Source organism: Agelaius phoeniceus (genome assembly GCF_051311805.1).
Source record: "Agelaius phoeniceus isolate bAgePho1 chromosome W unlocalized genomic scaffold, bAgePho1.hap1 SUPER_W_unloc_2, whole genome shotgun sequence".
NCBI lineage: Eukaryota > Metazoa > Chordata > Aves > Passeriformes > Icteridae > Agelaius > Agelaius phoeniceus.
In genome coordinates this window covers 9394055-9415936 of record NW_027509867.1, presented here as the reverse complement: position 1 = coordinate 9415936, position 21882 = coordinate 9394055, and the positions used below count along the sequence as shown (strand labels likewise).

Here is a 21882-nt window from a genome sequence, read left to right as displayed (position 1 = left end):
CCCATGGCCTGTCCCTGCTGCAGCCCCGGCACTGCCACCCCCAGGGCTGTGCCCGGCCCCGAGAGCACTCAGGCCCTGCAGCAACACCAGGGCCACCAGGGCAGCGGGGCAGGGCCACGGCAGCAGCACTGGCAACACCAAGTGCTGCTGCTGCTGCTGCTGGGCACAGCTGCTGGGCCAGCACTGATCTGCCCCAGCTCTGCACACAGACATTGCTGCTGCAGCTCCAGAGATGGCAACAAAAGGGCATCTCTGCAGAAAACTTTGCTGGGAGATCCTTTAGTTCCTTTAAAGGCACCGAGAGCACAGCCCCTCCTTGACACAGTCTGTGGCCACAGGGAAGGTGGAGAGAAACAAAATGAGAATCGGTACAAACAGTGGCTTTTTATTGTGGACAATATGAATACCTAAAACAAAGGAAAATATGCCATCACAACCAAACCCACTAGAAATTACAAATATGACTTCTATTGCAAGTGATTTGCAGAAATTGGCCAACACATTAATGTCCCTGAAAGCATCCAGTCATCAGTCTCCACACTGCAGCCTTGAGCTCCTGGTTCCTCAGGCTGTAGATGAGGGGGTTCAGGGCTGGAGGCACCACCGAGTACAGAACGGACACTGACAGATCCAGGGATGGGGAGGAGATAGAGGGGGGCTTCACATGAGCAAATGTGCCAGTGCTGATAAACAAGGACACCACGGCCAGGTGAGGGAGGCAGGTGGAAAAGGCTTTGTGCCGTCCCTGCTCAGAGGGGATCTTCAGCACGGCCCTGAAGATCTGCACATAGGAGAAAACAATGAACACAAAACAGCCAAATGATAAACAAAGGCTAACTACAATAAGCCCAAGTTTCCTGAGGTTGGAGTGTGAGCAGGAGAGCTTGAGGATCTGTGGGACTTCACAGAAGAACTGGCCCAGGGCATTGCCATGGCACAGGGGCAGGGAAAATGTATTGGCTGTGTGCATGAGAGCATTGAGAAAGGCACTGGCCCAGGCAGCTGCTGCCATGTGGGCACAAGCTCTGCTGCCCAGGAGGGTCCCATAGTGCAGGGGTTTGCAGATGGACACGTAGCGGTCGTAGCACATCACGGTCAGGAGGGAAAATTCTGCTGAGATGAAGAACATAAAGAAAAAGAGCTGAGCAGCACATCCAGTGTAGGAGATGTTGCTGGTGTCCCAGAGGGAATTGTGCATGGCTTTGGGGACAGTGGTGCAGATGGAGCCCAGGTCAGCGAGGGCCAGGTTGAGCAGGAAGAAGAACATGGGCGTGTGCAGGTGGTGGCTGCAGGCTACGGCGCTGATGATGAGGCCGTTGCCCAGGAGGGCAGCCAGGGAGATGCCCAGCAAGAGGCAGAAGTGCAGGAGCTGCAGCTGCCGCGTGTCTGCCAATGCCAGCAGGAGGAAGTGCCTGATGCAGCTGCTGTTGGACATTTGCTGGGGCTGCACATGGGGATCTGTTCATGGAGAAAGGACAGTGGCAAGTCAGGAGAGGCTGCTTTGGGCCAAACCTGGGCCATTCCCTGCAGACTGCCCTGATGGGGCTCACCCAGCCTTGTTCCTGCTTTGGGAAAACCTTCACCCAGGTCCCTGCCTGAGCTCCAGTTGTGCTGGCTGAGTGTGCCAGGAGCAGCCAGGCCTGTGCATGGGGGCTCTCGAGGAGCCATCCCTGCCCCACTGCCCTGGGTTTGTGGCCATGGGGCAGAGGGACTGGATAGTCAAAATTGGTCAGGGGAATCCCTCCTAATGCAGAAAGGCGTGGTAGCCTCTCCACTCCCACTTTCAAAGGATTGTGGGAATTTATTTTTGGAATTTTTTTCCTACCCACACATCATTCCTGGCTCTCTGAGGTCACAAATCCCCAGCATTTCTGCTGCACTCAATGTTTGCCACGGAGAGATGGGAGAGGCAAAGGATTCCCCGTGGCTCAGGGAAGGTGAGGGGCTGCATGGGCTTGTTCCCAACTGCCCTGGCTTTGCACCTTTGGCTGCAATCAGAGCCCAATCACACTCCCAGGTCAGTCTGGAATAAACCAGACCCTGCCCAGAGCAGAGGGATCCCTGAGTGTCTCACCCTCTCTCAAGGTCTCTGGGCAAGGTCTCAGCACCCCCTTGTGCCAAGGACACTCACGGCTCCCTGGGCAAACCCAGCAGCATTTCCTCAGCTGTGGCAGCTCTGCCCTTCCCCGTGGGACATTCAGGGAACTCCCAGAGGCTCTGGCACAGATTTGCACCCAGCAGGGCAGCTCAGAGCCTGGCAGGGCACAGCAAGGAGATCCCTTGCTGTGCCCATGATGGGATCTCAGGGAGGGGGCTCAGCTCATTCCCCTTTGCCATGGACTGCTTTGCCCACAGCCCCACAGGTGCCAGGCAAGCTTGGACACCCCATTCCCATGGACAGCCCTGCCTGGCAGGAATGCCAAGGGCAGTGCCTGACTCAGCTGCTGCAGATGCCAGAGCCTCCCTGAGAGCAGCAGATAACAGTGCCAATGTCAGGGCAGTGCAGAAGCAAGAGCAGATGTTGTGGTGCTGTGCCTGAGAGGGCAGGGCAGAGACAGCCGGGCACTCAGGACAGTGTTCCCATGCCCAGCTGTGCCCGGCACCTCCCACACACCAACAGTGCCCTCCTGCCCCAGCCCTGCTCTCTTCAGCCCCCTCTGCTTCCCTGAGCATCTCCCTGGGCCTGGACATTCCCTCCTGAGAGGAGCCTTGTCCCTGCCAGCGCTCACAGAGCCCATCCCAGCCTGTGTGCCCTGGCTGGGGCCCTACAGAAACCTGCCTGTGTGCAGGGCCCTGGCTGGGGCAGGCTCTGTGTGCAGCTGGGCAAGGGCAGCTCAGGAGAGCCCTGCTGGGCCCTGCAAAGGTGATGCTGCTGCTGCTGTGCAGGGCTGAGGAGTGGCTGAGGGCATTTGGGAGGCTCCCAGCAGAGACACTGACCACCCTAAGTTACAGTTCTGGACTCTCTGTAAATGTTCAGACATTCCTTTGATGATCCTGTCTGTCCCTTTCAACTCAGAATATTCTGTATCTGATTACAATTCCTGTTCTGCTTCTCTCATCCCCTTGTTGTCTATAATCAAACGAGAAAAAAATAAAAACCCTTGCAACAGTGTTAGAACAGTAAAGTACAAACCAGACATAAAATGGAAGCTGTCAGGTGTCCCAGTGGGGATGGGGCACACCCAGCCCCTGATTTCAGCAATTTATTATGGTTGATTAATTAGGAAATTTAACAGAAACATCCTATAGGAGATTCAGTTGCCCCAGTTACACACCCCTGGCTCAAAACTTTGGAATAGGTGCAAGGGCTTCTTTGCCTTCACTTTTTGTAATGACTGCTCAGATTCTGGTTAAAAACCAAAATGTTCCTATAGGTCCTCTTCCTATAAGACCATACAATATTTCAGGACTGTATTTAGACAGTCAGGTTATTGTTCTAAAATCTAAGAGAGAGGTAAGGAAACATGCTAGACTAAATTAAGGATAAAAGTTATATAAGTATATAATAGTACTTTAATAGAGTTAGTTAAGAGTTTAATAGATTTAAGTAAGGATTATAGTTTTATAACTATATAGCAGTAATTAACAGATCTATGAATATATAAAAATATTTAAAAAGCAAAAATCCTTTTGTCATCACCCCAACTTTCCCATCCTTCTCCAAGCAGGAAATGGAAATCACTCTCAGGAAAGCTCGTGATCATTCCAGCAATCCCAGGCTTACCTTCTTTGGGAAGTGCCCTGCGGAGCTGTGCCCAGGCTGGTCTGGAGCTGGGAGCAGCCCTGCCCCACCCAGCCCCTCTCAGCAGCAGCCCCTGCCCTGCTCAGGGCGGCTCCTTCCCCCCAGAGCTTCTGCCCAGCGCTGGGAGCAGCTGCCAGGGCTGGCTGAGAGCTGTCCCTGGCAGGCAGCAGAGTCCCTGCCCCAGCACAGCGCCCTGGGCTGCAGGACCCTGCTCTGCAGGACAGCCCTGGGCACCCCTGGCTGCTCTGCACAAGAGACAAGCAGAGAATGTACTCACAGGCTCTGCAGGCATTGGCATGTTCCAGCTTGAGCAGATGGCTCCAGGAGCTGCAGCTGCATTGTCCTGCAGCTGCACTGTTCCCAGCCCTGACTGATTGAAGCTCTCTGTGCCTCTGGGCTGTGCCCGGGCTGGCTGCAGGCAGTGCCCCAGCCCTGCTGGGCTGGCACAAGAGCTGCTCATCAAGAGAAATGTGCTTTTGAAGCTCTTCTTGGTGACCAGGAGCTGCCTCTGTGCCAGGAGCCCAGCCCAGCTCAGCAGCACAGACACAGCACAAGGACTTTAATCAGCCTCTGGGGCTTTGTGCTCAGGCCCTGAACATCAGTCCCTGAGAGGGAGATGAAGAAACCTCTCCAGAACTGCAAGCCAGAATCCAACTCAAAAGTTTCTTGGACTTTTAATGGCTCCCAGAGAGGGACACGACTGAGCAAGTGTCCCCAGGCCCCAGGCAGAGCAGAGAACTGCAGGCAGTGATGACAGGTGGGGACAAAGAGAAGCCAAGTCTTGGTGCCCTGGGGCACAGCAGGGTCTGTGCCAGCAAGGGCTGGGAGGAGACACCTTGTCCTGAGGCCCTGGGGCCTCCTGGCACAGCCCCAGCCAGGCTGGGCACTGGCAGCCCCTTGTGCTGCCCTCAGCATCCCCCCCTAGCCCACATCCCAGTGGCCTCAAGGATCTGCTGCAAGGAGTCCCTGGGGAGCCTTGCTCAGCAATGGCCCTGGGGGCTCCTTCATGCTCCCTGCAGGGACTGCAGGTTTTTCAAAGGACTTTGGCTTTGGCTTTTGCCTTGGAGTCTCTGAGAGGTTTGTGCAATCATGGCCTCCAATTATCTGCTGTAATTAGTCCCTGGAGAGGCTTTGTCAGTAACAACACTCAGTGGGGCTCATTAATACTTCAAGGTACTTGAGTTATTTTAAGGTACTTGGTGTTTCCATTTTGATAGAGACTCTGTGAGAGGTTTCTGCAATCATGGCTCCAATTATCTGCTTTAACGAGTCCCTTGAGAGCTTTGTACTGACACTCTGGTGCTCAGAAATGCTTTGAGATACTCAAAATTTTTAAGGTAGTTTGGAATTTCCTTTCCACATTGAGACTCTGAGAGGTTTTTGGTCCATCCTCGCCTCCAATTGTCTCCTCCAAGGAGTCCATGAGGAGCCTGTGTTGGGGATGGTCTCACTGAGACCCATTCATGCTTTGAGACACTTTGGGGTTTTCTTCTGCCTTTGACTCCTGGAAAGGTTTGTGCAATCTCCTCTCAGGCGCTGAGGTTCAAAGGCTCAGCTCCAAATGCACCACAGGGCTCATCAGGCTGCAGCAAGTCCTGACAAGCCATGGCTCTGCCTTGATTTCCCTCTGCTCTAATGCAGTTTATCAGGAACGTATCTGGAGTGATTTTGGTTTGCTAATTTGAGATTTCTCAGCCAATGCATGTCTTCGTGCAGTGGGATCAGTGTTGGCTAATTACCAATTTCACTCACTGGAATATATTTACTCATTTCCTGCTGTGAGACAGCATTAGGAGAAAGGCAACGTAGGCTTAAATTTTAAAGGGGTATATAGAAAAGTTTATTACCAGTAAATAGAAGAAAGAGTAATAAGAATCTGAACACTTCTCCTCTCCCTACAACCTTTTCTTTCTTACTGACAATGCAAGGAGACAAAACCTGAAAGTTTCAGTCAGTTTACACCATCTAGAACAGTCTTTCTTCAGTTCACTTAGGGAGAGGAGTCTCTCTTTCATGCTATGGAGACTTCTCCATAAGAAAAAAGTTCTCTCGTGGCTCTCAATTCCCACAAAGAGCAGCTGCCCAGAAAATCTGCAAGTGTGAAGTCCCTTCCATTTTTCATAGCTTTTCCCACAGCTGTGTTTATGGGCCATGTCAACTAATGGGGTATGAGTTTAAAGATGAGCTGTTGAAGAGCAAAGATTCTCTTCATCTATTTCTGAAATCATCTTCATCTCTGAGAACAGAGATCTTCTTCTTCTCTCCCTGAGGGCACAGCATCTCACTACTCTTCTTTCTTTCTCTGTTTAAACTTCTGATGGGATCACAGCTACTTCAACATTTGCTTACTTTAGCATGGAGGTTTTTGCTGAACAGGTCATCTCCCCATATTTTCAATTAGTTATAGGGAAAAAGAGAGTCTGATATATTAATTACATCCTTCTCCATAGCTTTACAAGAAGATTTCAGCCCCAAGATCAAGGCATCTCCTCATCCCTCCCATCTGGGACTCAGCTTCCCCTTCAGTGACCTCGGTGTCTTCATGTTGCTCCCCTGTGTGCCTGCAGTTTGTCCTTTTCTCTCACTGGAGGGAGGATGGAAGCACTGAAAGAGTTCATATCTCACCCGGGACCTGCAGATGGTTCCGTGCCCCCGGCTGGGCTCGGTGCTTGCGGACGGAGCTGTTTTACGATGGAGGTTTCTGCAGCGGCTGCACTGGGGCTGTGTCAGGATGGGCTGCGCTGGGGCAGGGCCAGGATCTCAGCAGCCAGGCCAGAGCACAGCAGCAGCACGGCCGGGGGCCGATGGCTTCTCCTGCCCCTGCCCGGGGCTTGCGGCTGAAGCCCAAGGGTGGCAGAATCTTGGCCGAGCCGGCCCGGCCCGGGGCTGCTCCTGGGGCCCGGCGGATCCTGGCTGGGCCCGGGCTGGCGGCGGGGCAGGGCTCAGCAGGGCCCAGATGTTCCCAACTGCAGCCATGGCCCGGCCCGGCCTCGGCCCCGCGGCCTCCCCTGCCCTGCCCAGCAGCCGATGGGGCCTGGCGGGGTCCCTGGGAAGGGGCCCGGCCCCACGGCAGGAGCCGCCCGGCCTGGCCTGGCTGAGACGGGGCCGGGTCAGCCTTGTTACCTCTGTGCCAGCCAGAAGGGAAAGAGACCCTCCCAGGCTTTCCCATCTTTAACATGTGTCTTCACAGAGGCGTGTACAGTTTCCTTAGTGGTTTAACAGATTGTCAGTTCTCAAAGCTAATTACTGATTGTTTTTTTTGTCAGACACGGAGGAAACTGCTAGCAGCTTCTCTTAGGACATCACTTACATGATGCAAAACCACCACAACAGCACAGAGCACAGAGCTCCTTTGTCCATATGTAGTGCTCATGTGCCCAAGTCCTCAAAAACACTTCTTGGGAGATCTCTGGACCCTTTCCAAGGTTTTTTCAACTGAAAGCATTCAACTCAGAGTCTAAGAAAATCACCAGAAGACATGGCCAGCCTGACATGTCTGTCCTTGCTACTGTTGTCTGGAAGCAATCTTTGGATATATGGAATTTGGGAGGCCAAATTCTAATTTTGGCCATGGACCCTGGACATGAAGGTTGGTTCTTTTCCATAGGAAGGAAGGAACAGAGCCCCAGTGTTTGCCAGGCAGAAGAGAGTGACCACCAGAGGACAAGGCCAGCCAGAAGTGGCAGGTTTTTTTTCTGAGAGAAACCCTTGCATATAGGAAAATTTTTAGAGAGAATACCAATTTTGGCAATGGACATTTAAAAAGAGGGACGGTTCTTTTCTATAGCAAGAAAAGCATGGAGCCCCAGTGTTCCAGGAGCTGATGAGAGGCAGCCCTTGACATCCCCACATCAGCCAGACCTTTCAGGTGGCCCCTGGGAAGCCAAGCCAGCCAGGCCTGTTCCATGTTCCCTCAGTTCCATCAGGCCCCACATTGTCCCAATGGTCCCTCGCTTCCCTGAGGCCCTGAGGTGCCATAATGCCCCCTTGGTGACACCAGGCCCTGAAGGGTCCCAATGGTCTCTATGGTTCCATCAGGCCCCACGGAGCCATAATGGTCTCTGGGTTCCATGAAGCCCCGCTGGGTCACCATGGCCCCTTGGTTCCATGGGCTCCAGTGGTGCCACAAGGATCCCCTTGGTTCCATGAGGTCTCCACAGTGTCCCAGTTATCTCCATGGGAAGGGAAGAACCCAGCCCCAGTGTTGCAGGGGCAGCCATCCAGAGGCCAAGGCCAGCCAGGCTTGATGGTACTGGCAGATTGTGCCTGGGAGTAACCTTTGGATATCCAGAATTTTGGAGGTGGAATCCCAATTTCAGACATGGACACCTGGAGGATAAGGATGCTTGTTTTCCATTGGAAAGAAACCACGGAACACTGATTCAACAGTGACATTTGGGGATCTATGGGGAGCACTGGGGATCGTTTCTGGACCTTGTGACCCAACAGGAGCTCCTCTAATAAACGCTGCCTGAAGCTCCCACTGTGCCCATCACAGGAACCCATGTGAGTGTCTGGGACATCCCAGCTCTCTGGCAGCCTGGGGACTCCTGGGATGTCACCATGGAATGGCTGTGACTGCCTCTGACCACAGGGCTCTTTACCATCCCAGAAACCCCTGGGAGGTCTCCATGGAGCCCCTGCCTGTGACATTCCAGCTCTGGAACAGCCTGGAGATTCTTGGAATGTCCCCATGGAACCCCTCTGAGGGCCTGTGACAAATCTGATCCTTAGCAGGCAACCATCACCAGTCCACTGTTGCTATGGGCAGTTTCCATAGCAACCATCACCAGCCCCCTGTTGCTATGCTCAGTCCCTTGGCAGCTCCATGGAGACCCCATACCGGGGTGGTTGCCATGGCCACCAGGGCTGGCACCAGCTGGGATGCTCGCTTTCCACGGGCCGGGCTTCAGGAATGGGATTCCCCAATTTCCTGCTCCCGCTAAAACCGCGCTGCCCTCGCTGCCCTCCCGCCTCCCATGGAAAGCACAAAAGGCAAAGATCCCAGGCTGGGATAAGAACAATTTATTGGGAACTGCAATGAGATAAAGAACAAACAGGAACAAAAACAATATTGATAACAGAACGGATAAGTAAAACTATTTACAGAGAAAACTACAACATCAACAACTAGTTCTTCCTGGCAATGTATTTCCTCCTGTCTGGAAAGGACACCCTTCTCCTCAGGGAGAGAGAGAGAGAGAGTCCCTTTCCTGCCCCGGGCAATGACCTGAGGTGGGAGTGAATGTAATGACAGGACCATGGCCAGACCCTCATGTTCTCCAATCCCACATCATGTCATTGGGACATGAAAAGGGACAGGACATGAAAAGGGGCAGGAAAAGGGACAGGTGTCTTCCCAGCATGGATCACAGGGAACATGGATCACCAGGACTCTGACCAACGTGGGGTCTCCAATGGGGGATAAAGCTGGAGCAGTGCATGAAGCTCTTCCTGCAGCTGAGGCATGTGCAGGGCTTCTTTTACTGGTGGCTCCGTTGGTGTCTGCTCAAGTGAGAGCTGCTGGTGAAGGTCTTCCCACACTGGGGACACTCGTAGGGCCTCTCCCCAGTGTGGATGCGCCGGTGGGTGACGAGGGTGGAGTTGTGCTTGAAGCCCTTCCCGCAGTCGGGGCAGAGGAAGGGCCTCTCCTTGGTGTGAATCCGCTGGTGCTGGAGGAGCTGAGAGCTGGTGTGAAACCTCTTCCCACACTCGGGGCACTTGTAGGGCCGCTCCCCAGTGTGGATCATTTGGTGGATGATCATTTGGGTCTTCCTACTAAAGGTCATCCCACATTCCCCGCAGTTGTATGGCCTTTCCCCAGTGTGGATCCTCTGGTGGCAGATCAAGAGAGACTTCTGCCTAAAGCTCTTCCCACATTCCCCACACTCATAGGGTCGTTCCCTGGTGTGGGTCTTGTGGTGGGAGATCAGGTTAGAGTTCTGGCTGAAGCTCATCCCACATTCCCCACACTCGTAGGGCTTCTCCCCGGTGTGGATCCGCCGGTGCCTGATGAGGTGGGAGTTGCGCTTGAAGCCCATCCCACAGTCAGGGCAGCGGAAGGGCCTCTCATCCGTGTGGATCCGCTCATGCAGGAGGAGATCAGAGCTGGTGTAAAACCTCTTCTGACACTGGGGACACTCGCAGGGCCTCTCCCTCTCCCCAGCGTGGATGCGCTGGTGGGTGATGAGGGTGGAGTTGCGCTTGAAGCCCTTCCCACAGTCAGGGCAGTTGAAGGGCCTCTCCTCTGTGTGAATCTGCTGGTGCTGGAGGAGACTGGAGCTGGTCTGAAACCTCTTCTGACACTGGGGACACTCATAGGGCCTCTCCCCAGTGTGGATGCGTTGGTGGATGATGAGGGCAGAGCTGCAGCTGAAGCCCTTCCCACACTCCCCACACTCGTAGGGCCATTCCCCAGTGTGGATCATCTGGTGGCTGATCAGGGTGCTGCTCTGCCTGAAGCTCTTCCCACACTCCAAGCACTTGTGGGGCTTTTTCCCATCATGAAGCTGCTCATGGGCCACCAGCTCCGAGCTCTGGCTGAAGCTCTGTCCACCTTCCTGCCTCAGGGTGGGTCTTTCCTCCTCAGAGCACCCTGGGCTGGGTTTGGAGCCCCTTCTCCTGTGGGATCTCTGGGACTTGTCCTCCACATTGGAATTCTGCACTGTGGAGCCACTCGAATTGGCCTCTTCCATGAGGTTCTGCAACAGGGATTTGCCCTCCCTGGTCTCCATCCTCAGCTCCTTTTCTGGGGGAGGAAGGACAAGGAGAGGATGGGATTTGCCTCTGTGCCACAGGGAAGGGGAAGGAGATCCCCCCAGTGCATCCCCAGCAGGACGGGGTTGGCAGCAGGGTTGTCCTGCAGCCGGGGGCTGTGCTGGGCTGGGAGATGGAGCAGGAGAGAGGGGGAAAGGGGCATTGACTTCCTCCTCACCTGCCTGGGGCTCCTGGGGCACCTTCTTCTTCCTCACAGCCTCCTCCTCCATCTGGCCAAGTTTAAGGGATGGAAAATCCTGTTTTGAGAAGAAAACAAGGGATAAGTACATTGAATTTTGTACTTGTTTGAAGGCAAACCTGGGGAGGGTCTAAACCAGGATTACAATTTAATAAGAAAATGAAGATCGAGGCAATGATGCAGAAACACTGCCTTAAACTGACAGAGTCTGGATATAACCTGACACCCTGTTGCTGCTCAGGGTGGTGGCTGCAGTCCCATTAAATGGTGGCTGCAGTCCTGTTGGAGTGATGAACGTGATTCTGTCCAAGCAGTGATCCTGTAGAAGGGTCTGGTCTTCCTCTGAAGGCCCAGGGGTGGTTCTGGAGCTCTTGTCCTCTGGGAATCCAGTAGGCAAGCTGCTCCTGGTGTTGCAAGGCTCACCTTATATGCAGGTAGGAATGCTTGGATCCTCCCCCTGGGCGGAGCATCCCACAATGGGATGATGGAATTTTATCAGTCCTGCAGTGACACTCAATGGCCCATTCCCAGAAGATATCTCCCCTGGAGGGCATTATCAGGGCTGAGTCATGGGAGATAAAGAACACTGCCCCACCTGTTTATAGCAGTTGATGAAGATGGGCATTGAAAACATGCATTTGGTTCCATCTTACATTGCAGCCTGAAACAGTGGGGTAATCCCTGCTCAGAGGGTGAGCACCACCCCCCTTACCCAAACTGGCTCAGGTGTAAAACCCCCACCCCGGGAAGGCCACACACACAGGGGACAATGTCACACTTGCCCTGCCCCAGGGCAAATGGCATCTCTCTAATATTTTCTTAACCAGATTGCAAAATTATTTTGGCACAGTGAGTTCAGGGCACTGTTCTTTGACCCCAGTTGCCTTTGACAACAGCATGCTTCCTTCCTCTGAGGAGGTTGTGGGTCTCTCTGGAGGAACTCTTGGAAACTTGGATGCAGCTTCGTCTGAGCGACCTATGGGAGAACTGATGAGGAAAATGGCTGTTGTGGGACTGGAGTGTAAAGAAAATATTTTGTTGTCCCTCCTTGAAAAGTTTGTAAAATCACTGGAGGAAATGGAGCAAATAATACCAGCAAGACTGACAAGGTTCATTCACCACATGGTGAGGAACACAAGGCTGCTAAAAGTCCCACAAGAAGCCCAGCTCAAGTAGCTAAATTCCCAAATAACTACTGAATTCCCAGGCTTGGGTTTTTTCCAAATGTGAGAATCATTATTCTCTTCATCCCTGTCACCTTTGTGACAGCTACACAGAGCTTTCCCTTCCTTTAATAATATCTGTATTGGGCCGAATTTGCACTTTTCATTAATTGTAACCTGCCAGGAGCTGAGCTGGAGCTGTGCAGGAACCAAGGAAACTTGGAATTGCCCGAGAATTGCTTCTATTGTCAGCCGGTGCTGCGGTGGCCGTGGGGCAGAGGGGTGGGAAAGGGGGTCCGGGGAGGCAGTGGAGGAAATGCCGGGCCCGGGGGCTGAGCACAGGGCTGAGCACACAGAGATGGTTTTGTTCTTGCTGAGCTCGCACTGAGCCAAGGCCTGTCCTGCCCCTCATTTGCCCACGCTGGGGAGGGGCTGAGGGTGTGGGGGAGCTTGGGAGGGGACACAGCCAGGACAGGAGATCCCAGCTGACCCCAGGGATAGCCCAGACCATAGGACATCATGATCAGTGCATGAAGTGTGGGGAACAAGGAGGAAGGGGGCACATTTGCAGTGAGGGTTTTGTCTCCCCAGGTAACACTTAGGCAGGATTGGGCCCTGTTTCGCCAGTGGGCAGGGCCCGTACCAAAGACACAGACACCAACCTAACTTAAGGAACAGTGTAATTTAGATAATGCAAATTTGCAAAAAATTACAAAAATATTAGGTAGGCAAAGCAAATAATCATTAGTAAATAATTCCAAAAGAGAAGATGTTGAAATGAGTATCACACAACTGTCCATTTCTGGCTGCAGGCTCTGGAGATTCTATCTCTGCCTTCAATCAGGGTTGCATTCCCTAAAGAATCCTGGTACCAAATCCTGCTTTCCAAGGCTGGAACAGTGTCTCAGGTTTAGCTGGGTGTGTATTCAATTACCCTCTGTTAAAGATGGGGCAATTATCATCTGTTAATTGAGCAGTTTACTTTATCTCTTCCACATGAATCATCCCTCCAGGGAGATATCTTCTGTTAATGGGCCATTGAGTGTCACTGATAAAAATTCCATCATCCCATTGTGAGAAGATCTGCCCAGAGGGAGGAGCCAAGCATTCCTACCTGGATATCATCTGAGAATGTGAACAACAGAGTCAGCCTTCTCCCACAGGATTCCCAGAAGAGCAGCTTTCAGCTCCACTGGATCCCAGAGGAAGACCAGGCCAATTGATGCCACAACTGGACCTTCAGAGGAAAACTCCACCATTCCACAGGATCACTGCTCCAACAGAACCACACCTGTCCCTGCAGGAGCACTGCAGCCACCATTTAACAGGAGTGCTACCAACACTCTGACCCACAGGGTGTCAGGTCATATTCTTACTCCGTAAGTAGTTTGTAGTACTACTGCATTTGTATTTTTAATTTTCCTTCTGAAGAACTGTTATTCCTATTCCCATAGACTTTGCTTGACAGCCCCTTGTTTTGAAAATTATAATTCCAAGGGAAGGGATTAAATTTTCGATTTCAGGGGAGTCTCCTGCCTTCCTTAGCAGACCCCTGTCTTTTCAAACTGACACAATGCCCTGGGACAGCCAGGCAGGTGAGGAGGAAGTCAGTGCCCCTTTCCCCCTCTCTCCTGCTCCATCTCCCAGCCCAGCACAGCCCCCGGCTGCAGGACAACCCTGCTGCCAACCCCGTCCTGCTGGGGATGCACTGGAGGAATCTCCTTCCCCTTCCCTGTGGCACGGAGGCAAATCCAATCCTCTCCTTGTCCTTCCTCCCCCAGACAAGGAGCTGAGCATTGAGACCAGGGAGGAAAAATCCCCAGGGCAGGACCTCATGGAAGAGGCCATTTTGCGTGACTCCAGGGCACAGGAATCCAATGGGGAGGAAAATCCCCAGAGATTCCACAAGAGGAGGAGCTCCAAACCCAGCCCAGGGTGAGGAGGAAAGACCCACCCTGAGCCAGGAAGGTGGACAGAGCTTCAGCCAGAGCATGGAGCTGGTGGTCCATGGGCAGCTTCACAATGGGGAGAAGCCCCAGAAGTGCTTGGAGTGTGGGAAGAGCTTCAGGCAGAGCAGCACCCTGATCAGCCACCAGATGATCCACACTGGGGAATGGCCCTACGAGTGTGGGGAGTGTGGGAAGGGCTTCAGCTGCAGCTCTGCCCTCATCATCCACCAAAGCATCCACACTGGGGAGAGGCCCTATGAGTGTCCCCAGTGTCAGAAGAGGTTTCAGACCAGCTCCAGTCTCCTCCAGCACCAGCAGATTCACACTGATGAGAGTCCCTTCCACTGCCCTGACTGTGGGAGAGGCTTCAAGCGCAACTCCACCCTCATCACCCACCAGCGCATTCACGCTGGGGAGAGGAAGAGGCCCTGCGAGTGTCCCCAGTGTCAGAAGAGGTTTTACACCAGCTCTGATCTCCTCCTGCATGAGCGGATCCACACGGATGAGAGGCCCTTCCGCTGCCCTGACTGTGGGATGGGCTTCAAGCGCAACTCCCACCTCATCAGGCACCAGCGGATCCACACCGGGGAGAAGCCGTACGAGTGTGGGGAATGTGGGATGAGCTTCATCCAGAACTCTAACCTGATCTCCCACCACAAGACCCACACCAGGGAACGACCCTAAGAATGTGGGGAATGTGGGAAGAGCTTTAGGCAGAAGTCTCTCTTGATCTGCCACCAGAGGATCCACACTGGGGAAAGGCCATACAACTGTGGGGAATGTGGAATGACCTTTAGTAGGAAGACCCAGATGATCATCCACCAAATGATCCACACAGGGGAGAGGTCCTACCAGTGCCCCGAGTGTGGGAAGAGGTTTCACACCAGCTCTCAGCTCCTCCAGCACCAGCGAATTCACATGGATGAGAGGCCCTTCCTCTGCCCCGACTGCGGGAAGGGCTTCAAGCACAACTCCATCCTCGTCACCCACCGGCGCATCCACACTGGGGAGAGGCCCTACGAGTGTCCCCAGTGTGGGAAGACCTTCACCAGCAGCTCTCACTTGACCAGACACCAATGGAGGCACCGGTAAGGGAAGCCCTGCACATGCCCCAACTGCAGGAAGAGCTTCATGCACTGCTCCAGCTAAATCCCCCATTGGAGACACCACGTTGGTCAGAGCCCTAGTGATCCATGTTCCCTGTGATCCATGCTGGGAAGACACCTGTACCTTTGGTTGCCCCGCCAATGACTTTATGTGGGATTGGAGAACATGAGGGTCTGGCCATGGCCCTGTCATTACATTCACTCCCACCTCAGGTCATTGCCCGGGGCAGGAAAGGGACTCTCTCTCTCTCTCCCTGAGGAAAAGGGTGTCCTTTCCAGACAGGAGGAAATACATTGCCAGGAAGAACTAGTTGTTGATGTTGTAGTTTTCTCTGTAAATAGTTTTACTTATCCCTTCTGTTATCAATATTGTTTCTGTTCCTTTTGTTCCTTATCTCCTTGCTGTTCCCAATAAATTGTTCTTATCCCAGCCTGGGATCTTTGCCTTTTGTGCTTTCCATGGCAGGCGGGAGGGCAGCAAGGGCAGCGCGGTTTTAGCAGGAGCAGGAAATTGGGGAATCCCATTCCTGAAGCCTGGCCCGTGGAAACCGAGCATCCCAGCTGGTGGCAGCCCTGGTGGCCATGGCAGCAGCCTTGGGAGCGGGTCCCTGGCTGGGGCTGTGGGAACCTCTTCCCTCTGGTGCCCAGGGACAGGAGTGGAGGGAGCGGCTGCAGCTGAGTCGGGGCAGGCTCAGCTTGGATGTCAGGAAAAGGTTTTTGGCCAGAGGCTGCTGGGGCCCTGGCCAGGCTCCCCAGGGCAGGGTCCCAGCTCCAGGGCTCTCTGAGCTGCAGCAGCGTTTGGCCAGCGCTGCCAGGCCCAGGCTGGCATTGTTGGGGTGTCCTGTGCAGGGCCAGCAGTTGGACTGGAGGATCCTGATGGGTCCCTCCCAGCTCAGCCAATTCTGTGCTTCTGGGATCCCATCAGCAGAGCCATGGTTTGTCAGGACTTGCTGCATCCTGATGAAACCTGTGGTGCATTTGGAGCTGAGCCCTGGAACCTCAGGGCCTGAGAGGAGATTGCACAAACCTTTCCAGGAGTCAAAGGCAGAAGAAAACCCCAAAGTGTCTCAAAGCATGAATGGGTCTCAGTGAGGTCCATGCCCCTCACAGGCTCCTCATGGACTCCTTGGAGGAGACAATTGGAGGCCAGGATTGACCAAAAACCTCTCAGAGTCTCAGTGTAGAAAGGAAATTCCAAACTACCTTAAAAAATTTGAGAAGCTCAAAGCATTACTGAGCACGACTGAGTGTCAGTATAACGCTCTCCAGGGACTCATTAAAGCAGATAATTGGGGCCATGATTGCACAAACCTCTCACAGAGTCTGTATCAAAAGGGAAACACCAAGTACCTTCAAATAACTGAAGTACCCCGAAGTATTAATGAGCCCCACTGAGTGTTGTTACTGACAAAGCCTCTCCAGGGACTAATTACAGCAGATAATTGGAGGCCAGGATTGCACAAAGCTCTCAGAGACTCCAAGGCAAAAGCCAAAGCCAAAGTCCTTTGAAAAACCTGCAGTCCCTGCAGGGAGCATGAAGGAGCCCCCAGGGCCATTGCTGAGCAAGGCTTCCCAGGGACTCCTTGCAGCAGATCCTTGAGGCCACTGGGATGTGGGCTAGGGGGGGATGCTGAGGGCAGCACAAGGGGCTGACAGTGCCCAGCCTGGCTGGGGCTGTGCCAGGAGGCCCCAGGGCCTCAGGACAAGGTGTCTCCTCCCAGCCCTTGCTGGCACAGACCCTGCTGTGCCCCAGGGCACCAAGACTTGGCTTCTCTTTGTCCCCACCTGTCATCACTGCCTGCAGTTCTCTGCTCTGCCTGAGGCCTGGGGACACTTGCTCAGTCGTGTCCCTCTCTGGGAGCCATTAAAAGTCCAAGAAACTTTGGAGTTGCATTCTGCCTTGGGAGTTCTGGAGAGGTTTCTTCAGCTCCCTCTCAGGGACTGATGTTCAGGGCCTGAGCACAAAGCCCCAGAGGCTGATTAAAGTCCTTGTGCTGTGTCTGTGCTGCTGAGCTGGGCTGGGCTCCTGGCACAGAGGCAGCTCCTGGTCACCAAGAAGAGCTTCAAAAGCACATTTCTCTGGATGAGCAGCTCTTCTGCCAGCCCAGCAGGGCTGGGGCACTGCCTGCAGCCAGCCCGGGCACAGCCCAGAGGCACAGAGAGCTTCAATCAGTCAGGGCTGGGAAGGGGCTGAGAAGTGCCTGGGGCACAATCACTGCCAGCCCTTGGCACAGGAACCTCTGGCTGCAGGACAATGCAGCTGCAGCTCCTGGAGCCATCTCCTGCAGCTGGAACATCCCAATGACTACAGACTCTGTGAGTACAACTCTGAGTATTTCTGGTGCAGGGGAGGTGAAATGCTCATGAAGCTCTGACATGCTGAGGGGTCCTGATCAGTCACAGAATATTTCCAAGACAAGGATTTTGATAAAAATGAGGAAATTTCCAAAGACTTTCTATTCTGTTTCCAACTGTATGAAAAATATGGGGAAGAAGGGAAGGGGGGGGGGCAGTAAAAATATTAAAAGGATGATAATGAATTATTAATCATCAATTTTGACAAGTGCCTGAGACATCCAGACTGTTACTTTTAGTGATCAGGAGGTTCACAGGAGATCCCTAATGTGCTTTCAGCCACTCTGCCCATGGACAGCAGCAGCATCACCTTTGCTGGAGCCATCAGGCTCAGTCTGAGCTGCCCTTTCTCCACGCTGCAAACAGAACCTGCCCCCAGCCAGTGCCCTGCAAACAGGCAGGGTTCTGTAGGGCCAAGGAGAGTGCACAGAGATTTGGGGTCTGTGAGTGCTGGCAGGGAGAGATCAGGCACAGGGAAACACCTGCAGGAGGGAAATCTGCAGGAAGCAGAGAGAAGATCAGGCAATGGGAGAAAACAAAGCCCAGCAATGCTGTGGCAGGGAGAGTTTAGAGATGCCCACAGGAGCCCCTGCAGTGCAGCCCCTCCCTCTGAACAAGCCCCCTCCCTCCTGTGCCCCAGCCAAGCCTCTGCCCTCAGGCCCGGGGCTCCAAGGCGTGCAGCCCCTCCTGTGCAGGCAGAGCTGCAGCAGAGCCATGGGGCAGCTCTGCAGCCCCGGGCCCAGTTCCCTCTGCAGAGCACAGGGCTGGGAGCAGCTGCCCGGCCCTGGGGGCTCTGGAGGGGGCACAGCTGGCTCAGGGTGACGCTGTCCCCAGTGCCCAGCTCTGGGCAATGCTGTCAGTGCAGCCAGGGAATGAGCTGCATCTCCCTCAATCCAATGCCATCAGAAGGACAATTGGAAGTCTCCCTGAGATTTCAGTCCAAGCTGGGAGCTCCAATCCAGGGCACAAACCTGTCCTAGAGCATCTCTGAGTTATGAGATTGATGGGCAAAGGCAGAGGTGTTGTGACACTGAAAATGCTGCTGGGTTGGTGAAATGACCAATGTGAGTCCTTGGCTACAAATGTGGAGCTGGGCTGTGGTGGAATCATCTGCTCTAAGCAGTGCCTGGTGACATTTTTGGGGAAGCATGGGAAGGTGATCACCCTCCACCTGAGCAAGGTAAAACCCTGAGGAACTCTGAATAAGTCAGAATGAACCAGACCATATCCCCTCACTCTCCACTCATCACTTTGACTCGCAGAATGCACTCTGTTTTCCCTGGGGGCAGCAGAAATTCTGAGGCTTTCTGATATCCTAGAACACCAGGAAAAACATGGGGGAGGTTTTTAAAAAAACCCAGAACTCCTAAAAACAAAAGAGTATCTGTGTATTTTCCGAGGGAGGGGGTATTGGAAATGGCTTTGATTTTGGTTACAGGTATGTCCTCCAAAACTTCACTGTCCTTTTCTCCATGAACAGGTGCCCATGTGCAGCCCCAGCAAATGTCCAACAGCAGCTCCATCAGGCACTTCCTCCTGCTGGCATTGGCAGACATGCGGCAGCTGCAGCTCCTGCACTTCTGCCTCTTGCTGGGCATCTCCCTGGCTGCCCTCCTGGGCAACGGCCTCATCATCAGCGCCGTAGCCTGCGGCCACCACCTGCACACGCCCATGTTCTTCTTCCTGCTCAACCTGGCCCTCGCTGACCTGGGCTCCATCTGCACCACTGTCCCCAAAGCCATGCACAATTCCCTCTGGGACACCAGCAACATCTCCTACACTGGATGTGCTGCTCAGCTCTTTTTCTTTCTCTTCTTCATTTCAACAGAGTATTTCCTCCTGACCGTGATGTGCTACGACCGCTACGTGTCCATCTGCAAACCCCTGCACTACGGGACCCTCCTGGGCAGCAGAGCTTGTGCCCACATGGCAGCAGCTGCCTGGGCCAGTGCCTTTCTCACTGCTCTCACGCACACAGCCAATACATTTTCCCTGCCCCTGTGCCATGGCAATGCCGTGGGCCAGTTCTTCTGTGAAATCCCACAGATCCTCAAGCTCTCCTGCTCACAGTCCAACCTCAGAGAACTTGGGCTCATTGCTGTCAGTGCCTCTTTAGGTTTTGGCTGTTTTGTGTTCATTGTTTTCTCCTATGTGCAGATCTTCGGGGCTGTGGTAAGGATCCCCTCTGAGCAGGGACGGCACAAAGCCTTTTCCACCTGCCTCCCTCACCTGGCTGTGGTCTCTCTCTTAGTCAGTACTAGCATATTTACCCACCTGAAGCCCCCCTCCATGTCCTCCCCATCCCTGGATCTGGCCCTGTCAGTTCTGTACTCGGTGGTGCCTCCAGCCCTGAACCCCCTCATCTACAGCCTGAGGAACCAGGAGCTCAAGGCAGCAGTGTGGAGACTGATGACTGGATGCTTTCAGGGTCATTAAACTGCTGGCCAGTGTTTACAAATCACTTGTAATAAAACTCATCTTTTATTTTTCTCTGTGGTTTCATTTCCTTTGTTTTTTCTTTCACTTTTCCTTTGTTTTTCTTTTTTCATATTGTCAAAGAAGAAAAGCCATTCCTTGTGCAATTTCTCATTTTGTTTCTCTCCTCCTTCCCTGTGGACACAGACTGTGTCAATGAGGGGCTGTGCTCTTGGGGGCACAAAAGGAACTAAAGTACCTCCCAGCAGAGTTTTCTGCAGAGATGCCCTTGTGTTGCCTTCTCTGGAGCTGCAGCAGCAATGTCTGTGTGCAGAGCTGGGGCAGATCAGTGCTGGCCCAGCAGCTGTGCCCAGCAGCAGCAGCAGCAGCAGCACTTGGTGTTGCCAGTGCTGCTGCCGTGGCCCTGCCCCGCTGCCCTGGTGGCCCTGGTGTTGCTGCAGGGCCTGAGTGCTCTCGGGGCCGGGCACAGCCCTGGGGTGGCAGTGCCGGGGCTGCAGCAGGGACAGGCCATGGGCACTGCTGGGGCAGCGCTGACGCCTCAGGCCAGGCCCTGGGGGCTCCAGGCTCCTTGCCCAGGCTCTCTCAAGAGCACGGCCAGGCCAAGGCTCAGCACAGAAACCCCCGTCAGCAGCCCCAGGCTGGCCGTGGGCAGGCTGGGGGCAAACAGCATGGCTGGGGCTCTGCAAGGGCCCTGGGGCAGATGGGAAGGAGCAGCAGAGCAGGTGCTGATCCATGCCCAGTGCGCTGCCCAGCCCAGGGCAGCATCCCAGAGCGTCCTCATGCAGCTGCCAACAACATCCCCCCTCTGCAGCCCTGGCCTCTCCCCCAGCTCACACAGGTGCCCCATCCTTGCAGGCACAGACACGGCAGCACTGCCTCAGCAGCCCCTGTTTGCATTGCACACAGCAGGGCCAGCACCCCCATGCTGTTGCTGTGGGGACATGAACCTGAGGGAGCACAAATGCCACCAGCCCCTGGGGCCAGCCAGGGCTGGGGGACACCAGGGAAACCACTCAGCTTTGTCCTGGCCTCTGCACTCAGCCAGAAAGTTTGTTCCCATCAGCTGGGAGTTTCCTGTGCCACTGCAGACGCTGTTGCTCAGAGCCAGGGCTGCTTGACAGCCACCCCCAAACTGCCCTGAGCATTTCCTTGGCTGCACCTTTGCTTTCTTTACTCTTCCCTGGTACAAATTTCTTCCAATTGCCCTCCTGTGTTCCCTCCCCTGCAAACAGCCCATCCCTGTTTGCCCTTTCCTCTCTGGCCCCACTCCCCATTGCAGTTCCTTACTTGGCCCCATGGGAACGTCCCTTGGGCAGCAGGATCATCCTACAAGTGCTGCAGGAATTGTCTGCAGGCTCCTGCAGTGCCTGCTGCTGCTCCCTTGCCAGAGGCACCCCAGCCAGGGGGGCACATCTGGGCTGCTGTGTCTGCCTCTGGGGCTCCCTGTTCTGGGCAATGAGGAGGAGCTGCAGAGGCTCTGCAGGACTGACAGGATGGGCTTTGGGGCTGCCAGGAGAAGCTGAGGGACCTGGGCTGCTGGAGCTTCTGAAGAGGAGGCCCAGGGCTCATCCTGCAACTGCTCCAAGGGTGGTTTCAGAGAACCCCAGAATCAGCAAGGTTGGAAAAGGCCTTGGGGATCATCAAGTCCAACCTGTGCCCTGACACTGCCTTGTCTCCCCTGAGCCTCCTCTTCTCCAGGATAAACAATCCCAGCTCCCTCAGCCACTCCTCACATGACTTGTGTTCCAGAAGCCTCATCAGCTTCATTGCCCTTCTCTGCACATGCTCCATCCTCTCCATGTCCTTCCTAAATTGGGGGGCCCAGAACGGGACACAGCACTCAAGGTGCTGCCCAAGCAGTGCTGAGCACAGGGGAAGAATCACTGCCCTGCTCCTGCTGGCCACACCATTCCTGATCCATAGGAGTTCCAGGGGTTGGATGAGAGAAATGGTGGGGAGGGGGTGGGGACAAAGTGTTATTGATTGTTAGCCATGAAGGGTCTTGATCTTCATATCTGTTCCGACTGCATTAAAAGCTGCTGGGGATCAATATCAATTGGAAATTGCTAAGATCAAGCTATAAACAGGAAAATAAAACTTAACTGAAGAAAACTGTGCTGTCAGCATTGTTTTATACTATTGTATATTCACTTTGAGTAGACTTCTGTCATTTGTA

The 21882-nt window shown here is 54.0% G+C and overlaps 2 protein-coding genes across 2 annotated transcripts in view; both read right to left on the bottom strand.

The window, feature by feature from the left end:
• The window catches only part of LOC143692715 (uncharacterized), a 77695-nt gene that overhangs the window by 47733 nt on the left and 8080 nt on the right, over positions 1 to 21882 (bottom strand). Inside the window, exon 2 of the mRNA XM_077172957.1 lies at positions 9285 to 10302. Within this exon, the coding sequence (XP_077029072.1) occupies positions 9285 to 10302 (1018 nt within the window). The remainder of the gene's footprint in view (positions 1 to 9284; positions 10303 to 21882) is intronic.
• Positions 503 to 1435, bottom strand: LOC143692733 (olfactory receptor 14A16-like). The gene has a single exon (XM_077172976.1). The coding sequence runs from the start codon at positions 1433 to 1435 to the stop codon at positions 503 to 505; it is 933 nt and encodes a 310-aa protein (XP_077029091.1).

What these genes read in the sequence shown, in the direction of transcription:
- LOC143692733 (XM_077172976.1), bottom strand. Translation starts at nt 1,435, where the DNA reads ATGTCCAACAGCAGCTGCATCAGGCACTTCCTCCTGCTGGCATTGGCA.